This window comes from Siphateles boraxobius, unplaced genomic scaffold (assembly GCF_051911475.1).
Source record: "Siphateles boraxobius isolate OS27281-9 unplaced genomic scaffold, OSU_SipBor_1 33, whole genome shotgun sequence".
Lineage (NCBI taxonomy): Eukaryota > Metazoa > Chordata > Actinopteri > Cypriniformes > Leuciscidae > Siphateles > Siphateles boraxobius.
Genome location: NW_027508953.1, coordinates 6,663,264 through 6,671,262, shown reverse-complemented (window position 1 = coordinate 6,671,262; position 7,999 = coordinate 6,663,264). Strand labels below are relative to the sequence as shown.

Genomic DNA, 7,999 nt, shown 5'->3' with positions numbered 1-7,999 from the left:
TGTGAGTGAGGGTAAGTTGATTTTGAGAATATAGAGCATGGTTAACATGTGACCTATATTCTGTTGTGTGCATTGACTACTGACCTACAGGTGGACAACAACAGAGCTGGAGGAAGCTGGAATCGGTGACCTTCAATGGTTTAAAGATTGAAAAAGTGTTTTGTGAATAAGCTTTCGATGCATTCATGTGTGGATGCTGAAAATGAAAGTTCACTAACACAAACTTTGATAATGATCCACATTTGAAGGTGTACATTTTTAAGAAGTCAAAGGGTAGTGAGTGGATTATGCAATGACTTCTTTAAAAGGGATTTCTTGGGTCATTTTTGGGACTCAATATTTGTATTTTCATGTGACACCAGTGTTATTTTAGTAGCCTATTAATGAGATACAATTATAGTTTTTTTTTATTAATTTTTATTTTGAAATGTTCCATTTTAATTTTAATATAGGCCTAATTTAATATATATATATATATATATATATATATATATATATATATATATATATATATATATAGCCTATTTTAGTAGCTACATTCATTTAAACTAAATGAAAATGAGAAATGTTGCCTTGGAAAAGCTTTTTATATTTTAAGCATTTTTATATTTTATAAATATAAAATATTGTAATTAGAAGTATCATATTGCTGTGGTTACTTCTAAAATAATTTGAAGGTCATCTAAAATAGAGCGCTGTCGGTAAATTTTGTTATGTTCCAAACAAACTGTCACGGGTACAAACTCTTCCTAATGTGGAACAACGAGCACCGCCTGTATAACGTGATTCAATCCGTAGTATCTGCCTTTCCACTCGAATGCCACGTGCGGAGAGGGGGGTGTGCAAACATGTGAGGCCGACCAATCCCGACTGAGGTACTTAGGGATTGGTTCTACTTTCTGTCTAATCAGCGTCTCGTCTTTGATCTCTCAGCCAATGGGAGCGCAGTCTGCCTTGGCTTTTGTCCAGCACGTGCAGCGAATGCGATTCACATGTTGTCCCTCGCTGTAGAGTGACGTGACGTCACGTGAGTGGAGAAAGGAAGAGGATATAGAAGTCCAAAAAATCTTTCAGCACAATTCTGCGAACGACGAAGACGTCGACACAAAATCTTGTTAAGCAATATATTGTATAAAACTACTTTTAGGCGAACGTACAACAGGTCAGGTCGTGTCAGTGGCTCTAGGTTGTTGTGGTACCGACCCAGAAACGACCCATTATTAAGGTAAGGGAATTAAGAATTTACTAATAATAAGAATTTTTACATCTAAAAAATTTTAATAGATATAAGTTATCCGTTATATTCCAGAATTGCTGCACGTGTTTGGCATCTCGCTTGTTGTGTGTTTACATCATGTTGAGCTGCATTATCCCTTTGTTTTGCCAGTTTATGTCTGTCATCATCATGTCATAATTGCAATTAAAAATAATTTGAAAAGTAGGAAATTACGTTTTCATTACAACCTGAAACCGGTAAACATTTACATTTGATCAAGATCTCTTACGGTGATATTTTCTGTTGTTATTTTCCACATGTGGTTGATGTTTTATTATTATTTTTTAAATGATTTTCATGTTTATGTGAAGAATATTTAATGTATTCAATATAAAGAAAAAAACATTTTAATATTTCTATTTTTTTCGCTTAATAGCTAACATTTTTATGGATTGTTATGCGTCACACCCCACATACGTTCCAATAGCTTAGTCGCTCAGCATTCCCTTTAATGTTTAATATTTACGTGTTACATTTATTCATATTGCAAAAGCTTTTATCCCAAACGACTATATATCTTTCTTCCTCTATATCGATCTTTTTTAAACCACCAACCAGTCCATCTGGTGAAAGGTAATTTGTCTTAATGGCACCGCCTAGCTGTTTATTTTTTTATGAGCCACATGCCCTCAAGAGTGTTTCCTTCAATTCGGTCAATTCTGAAACCCTACACTGTATTTATAGCTGTCAATCTAAACAGCATTATAGGGTATAGGCATGCACATATTATATTCTTGTGCTTTTCAAAACTCCTATGTTTTTTTTCTTCTCAAGATACAGACCATATGTGGTATTGTGGCCTTTGACCTAGTGAAAGGAACATGGCGTGCTGTTCTTAAAGGATAGTGTGTTTTTTAAACAGGATAATTGTGGTATCTCTGTGATCTCTCTTTCTGTTTTGGACTGTATCCTGTGTTCCTGCATTAGTTTTTTATCCACACTAGCTGTTCCCAATTGTTTGTTTGGTGTTTCTTGACTTCCATAATTAGTTTTTTGTCTGTCACATCAACAATAAGGTTTATACTGTAAGGATTTTTATACTGTACAAACTGTATATTCTATCCCCCTACAATAACACTACCCATCACAGAAAACGTTCTGCATTTTTACATATTTACTGCATCTCTCTCTCTCTCTCCCTTATTGCTATGTATTAGCAATAAGGCACTTTCAAAAATATTAATATTTTAACTACTACAAACTTGCTCAAAAAGTAGTTGAATGGTAATGTAGTAATTTTTAAACTATTGTAGTCAATCCTCTAAGTCATTCTAGCAGTTTTGAAGGATTTGCAACCCTAGTGTCCAAAACATACCAGTGACAGTTCTGTCAACCGGCCCCTTCCCTTATTGTTGTGCTTTTTGTTAAGATTCTCCCAGCTGTATTTCACATTCCTCATAATTTTCAGCTGTCATTTTCCCTTGAGAGAAATCACTTGCTGCCTTCAGTTCATTTCAGCCCATCGCTCTTCAGCTTTAAACAATCTGCCACCTCACACAGATCTGTTTTCTCACATTTCAGTGATGCTGTCACCGGTGAGTCCTTCCAAATGGCAAATGCAAGATTCCCTCTCCTCGACCCCCAGTTCTCTCCTGTACAGTGAGAGTGACCAGACGGAGGACGAATCTGAGGTCTTCACCTCTGAGAGTAAAGCTGCAGGAGTTGTGCCTGATCCAAAGCTATGCCAGATCCAAAGCTTGGCCAATGGGAGCTCTCAAAATTCCAGATTGACTCACACCTTTGTGAACCAGAGGAGTGGTAGAGTTGAAATTGGTCAAACTGGATGTTTCTCGGCATCTCCAACTTACAACAGTCAGAACCCGGCGCCATATGAAAGGATTCCCACACAGGGAGACCTGAGGTTCGCACGCAAAGTAAGTCTGAAAATCTCTTTACCCTGTGATATTTTCATGCATTCTGCTACTCTTGTATTTCGCATCAGTGTCAGCCTATGTTTGCATTACGTCAGCTAATGATTAAGGACTTTTTATTTTGAGTATGCCTTGGGCAAGAATTATTTAGTACGTTACCTGGAATAAAACTTAAGACTACAGTTGAGGTGTTTCAGGGAGTTCAGAAACCGTGTTTACTGATATAGATATAGATACAGTTTATACTGATATAGATATAGTCATCACTTCCTTTAGAGTGAGTTTGTGCTTTGTAACTTTGCAGACCTTCTTCATGCTCAAACGGCAACATTACACACTAAAGAAATTTGAAAAATGGAAAAAAGCAAAATAAGATTAAAACATGTTTAAATGGGTCAGGTACTTTTTTTTTATTCATTGTGATCCACTTATTTCAGTCAAGTATTTTTCTATGACCATTTCTCTGAGCCTTACATGTCAACAGTACATTTTAGGCCGCTGTACCTTTAAGCGCCCCTTTCAAATGTGAAATGCACACCATTACTAAGCACATTCTCACACACATCAGTTTGATAGTGGCTGTCATGTCAAATATAGTTTGGTAACTGGGCCATCCTTCTATACAAGTCTCTTTGCAAAGCCCTTGCATCCCATTGTGACAGATGCACGAACCAATATGTGCTGAAATGTTCCGAACAAACAAATCAGATCTTAATGAAATGATCAAGAACCTTGTTAAAAATAAATTTCAGCTGCTCCTTTTACCATGGCTGTGTCTGATCACCTAGTGGTAGCATTGACTTACAATTGTGGGTGGTCATGTTGACACATTGATCTCTGTGCAACTTTTTAGTAACACAAAGCATAATGAGTCATCTTTAGGGGCCAAGCACTGAAGGTGCGTAGGCACTTAGTGGATCTGTAGTGTTCTTCTTCCTCTCTTGGAAGTCTTAAGGAAGCCCATTCCTTTAAAATTGCTTAAGCCTCCAGGACAGTTTTGCAGTTTCTAAATCTATAGTGCATTTTTAAATGTTTCTATGACGATTTTATTGGTAAATGCATGTTTTAATATAATTTCTTTTACAGTGTTCAGAGCTGCATGGGTACATCAGGCCTCTGTTGGAGCTGTTGAATGGGTTGAAAACAGGTCGATATGAAAAAGGTAATGCATTAAAAAAAATCTATATACACTACCTTTAAAGAGTGGGGCCAATAAGATTAAAAAAAATCATACATTTATTCATTAAGATTGCATTGAATTGATACGAAATTACTGTAAAGACATTTAAAATGTTTCAAAAGATTTCTATCTCACATAAATGCTGTCCTTTTACATTTTCCATTCATCAAAGAATCCTGAAAAAATTTAGATTTAGTTTAATGAGCACCTAATCCGCATATTTGAATGATTTCTGAAAGGTCATGTGACCATGAAGACTGGAGTAATGATGCTGAAAATTCAGCTTGATCATCACAAGAATAAATTATATTTCAAAATGTAATATTATAACTTAAAATATTTGTTTTCTATTACAGTTTTTACTAATTTTTTGATTTCAAATAAACACAGCCTTGATGAGCATAAGATAATTATTTCAAAAACAAAGAAAGTCCAACCCCAAACATGTGAATGATAGTGTATGTCCACACCTTATGTAATTTTGTATCTATTTTATTTATTCATTTGTTTCTTTTTGGCAGGTTTGAGCACATTTCAGCAGAGTGTTGCCATGGATAGACTGCGAAGGATTGTGGGTGTTCTACAAAAACCTGACCTTGGGTATTTTATTTTATTCTATTGAACGATGCATTTCTCTACATCAGATTGAATACATGTAATGCCTTTTATTAAATCTTTCTTTTTTGCTATACCTCCGTAGGGAGAAGTATATGGGCACTATTCTGCAGCTGGAGATGATGTTAAAGGCTTGGTTCCCTCAGGTGAGGCCTCAGCATCGCGATGGCACCCCGTCATTCCAAAATTTTATGGCTAGTCTGCCTCCACGCTGGAATCGGGACCAGTTACATATTCCTGTAAAGGTAAGCGAATAGAAGTGCTTTGAAACGAACAAACTGTAAAAGACAAGCAAGAAGTTCCTTCTAAGTTCAAAAAGTTTTTCCACTTAAAGGGATAGTTCACCCAAAAATGTAACTTTTATCATTATTTACTCACTCTCATGTCGTTCCAAACTCGTAAGACTTCCGTTCATTTTCGGAATGAAGACCTTTTAATGAAATCTGAGAGCTTTCTGACCCTTTATACTTTGACGCTTCAAAAAGTTCATAAAGAGATCGTAAAAATAATCCATATGAATTGAGCGATTTAGTCCACATTTTCTGAGGAGGCACGATCGCTTTATATAATGAACAGATTGAATTAAGGCTTTTAATCACATTAACATTCATCAACTCACACATCAGGTGTGGTAAATGAAAGCTCAAGCATGTTCGCGTGACGTGCAAGAACCAATGAGGCTCATTCTCTTGTTACGTAGCACGTTTGAGCTTCAGTAAGAACCAATGAGGCTTATCCTCACGTGTCAAGCATATTCGGTTGAGCTTCTGTTTATGTTCGCTGATCAATGTTTATATATGAATAAAAGCCTAAATTGAATCTTTTCATTTATATAAAGCCATTGTGTTTCTTAGTGTATAGCAGGGCCTTTACAATCTCCAACAATCTTGAATGATTTAATTCCTCACCAAAACCCTTTTTGTTTCAGAAACGCAGATTAAGTTGGTCAGACTCTGACTCGCAAGGTTCCTCAAGCAGCAAACGTATTCTACAGGACGATCGAGGACCAAGCCCCAGCGATACTAGCTCATGGCTCAGCAGCTCTGAAACCACATTAAGCGAACTTGAAGAAGACAGTGCAATCTGTACATATCAAAATAAAAACACTTCTGAATCCAAACACATCAAAAACAGCCATCTTCAAGTTCAGCAAAAGACAAACTCCTTAAACGAAACCCCTGTGACTGCGAAAGGAAGACCGCCTCTGCTTGTAATACCACCAACAGCCACAGATGGCAGCATCTTGTTTATGCAGGATTGGTCAGTGTCCTCCACGACTCCTACTTCTGACCCACCAGCAGACTTGATGATAAGTGGGACAGATGTGGGCGAATCTGTAAAGGGAGAGGGGCCAGAAAAACAGGTTAATCGTAAACATCTTTGCACGGAGATGTTAAACACATAATGTTTTGAAGTTTCTCTGCCATTTTTTCTCAGCCTGTTGATATTGGGAAATCATTGTTTTTCACAAAGTGAAAAGTGTTGTTCAGTTAGTCGGACTTTATATTCTGCCACATATATGTACAACACAGAAGTTATCATATGTACAGTATGGCATAAGATTTGTTTTTATAAGATTTTAGATTCTACATTTCTAAAGTCCTAAGAGGTCAGAGATGTGTCTTAAAATATGTGCTTGAGCCATATGGTCAACCGGTGAAACATGCACAGCTATCGAACACTCTACTGCACTGCCTTTCATGATAACACAGGCTTCCAACAATATTTATGAACATGGCACCAGGAAGCTAGAAGAATAGTCTGATAAAATGTCCAGAAAAGCTACCTTAATGTCCTTTGACTTGAATTGAAAACCACTTTGAGCAACGAATGAAATAGATTTGCAGTATGGGAGGATATTTTCGAGGCAGTTTTATTTATTACTTCTTTACTTGAACATTCTGAGATCTTATAAGCAGCCTTAAAATGACCCTTGAGAGTCCGTACATGTGGGCCTAGGGCCATTTTCATAGCTTGTTGTATTTTTATTAAGATACAGAGAGCCAAACAACTGATGGGATGCATCATGAAGTGTTATTCTATAATCTGGAAAGCAAATGGTCATTTATTGACAATGTTCTTGCCAATCACAGTTTGCACATTTATGTTGTTCTGCTTCCATGTTGTAATAGTTCATTTTGTCACAGAAATCTTGTTTTTTGTTTTAGAATATTGCACAGTTGTTCCCTTCTACTCACCTAAAAAGTCCTTTTCCATTTAATTTTTTATGAAAATCAGCATTGTAACTATTAACCATTCTCTAAAACATATGTTCAAGTAAATTACGAGTATGTGGAGTGTCCCACACTGTAAAGATCACACTGAGGAAGATAAGACTTTTATTTAGCTATTTGTAGAAAATAATCTGAAATTAGAGATACTGTATTAGATCAATCAGGAATGAGAAGAACTTTTGTTGACTGAGACGCATGTGGTCACAGCTGTATGAGTATCGCGAAAATATATGAGTATATTGTTGCCATCATAATGGAGATTGTACTATAAGGGAAAAGTGCATATGAAGATATACTGATTAACATTTAAATGCACTTAACAGCTTCATGTAATTGTGAAGGTAGAATTTTGAGGAACATGTTTTTAAAAAAAATAAAATGTCTTCCTCAAAATTAAAAAAGTCAGGCATTGTAGCACTGTTCTTATTTTCTATTGACTGTTTAAACCCATTTTCTTTTTGTTACTGTTATTATATCAAAGTTTTTTTGTCAAGGTTGCAGAAATGTTTTTCAACGTTCCACTTTTTGATATCATTAAACGTTTCAAAGTTTCTTATATTGTTATTTGCAGTCTCTTTTTTATTGTCGTTCTTTTTAGTCATCAGTTATGGCATAGCCTATATAGAGCAAAAAATATATATAGAGCAATGGAAATATATTTTAAATATACACTATAGCATTCAAAAGTTTAGGGTCAGTACTATTTTTTTTTAAATGTTTTGAAAGAAATCTCTTTAAGCTGCATTTTTTATTAAACATTTTATTTAGTTACAAAAGTAATATTGTGAAATATTCACAATATTTAAACTTTATATTTTAATAT

General features: G+C 35.6%; 1 protein-coding gene across 1 annotated transcript; it reads left to right on the top strand.

Moving 5' to 3' along the window:
* Window positions 1–985: 985 nt before the first annotated feature.
* ciarta (circadian associated repressor of transcription a) lies at window positions 986–7,732 on the top strand. The gene is made up of 6 exons (XM_077195217.1): window positions 986–1,225; window positions 2,798–3,150; window positions 4,234–4,309; window positions 4,849–4,927; window positions 5,028–5,187; window positions 5,871–7,732. The coding sequence occupies exons 2-6, from the start codon at window positions 2,800–2,802 to the stop codon at window positions 6,345–6,347; spliced, it is 1,143 nt and encodes a 380-aa protein (XP_077051332.1). The 5' UTR covers window positions 986–1,225; window positions 2,798–2,799; the 3' UTR covers window positions 6,348–7,732.
* Window positions 7,733–7,999: the final 267 nt, after the last annotated feature.

Bases quoted from the DNA above. Each gene is read 5' to 3' on its own strand.
- ciarta (XM_077195217.1), top strand. From the start codon at position 2,800: ATGCTGTCACCGGTGAGTCCTTCCAAATGGCAAATGCAAGATTCCCTC. The intron at 3,151-4,233 runs GTAAGTCTGAAA...TTTCTTTTACAG, and splicing joins ACCTGAGGTTCGCACGCAAA to TGTTCAGAGCTGCATGGGTA. The intron at 4,310-4,848 runs GTAATGCATTAA...TCTTTTTGGCAG, and splicing joins AACAGGTCGATATGAAAAAG to GTTTGAGCACATTTCAGCAG.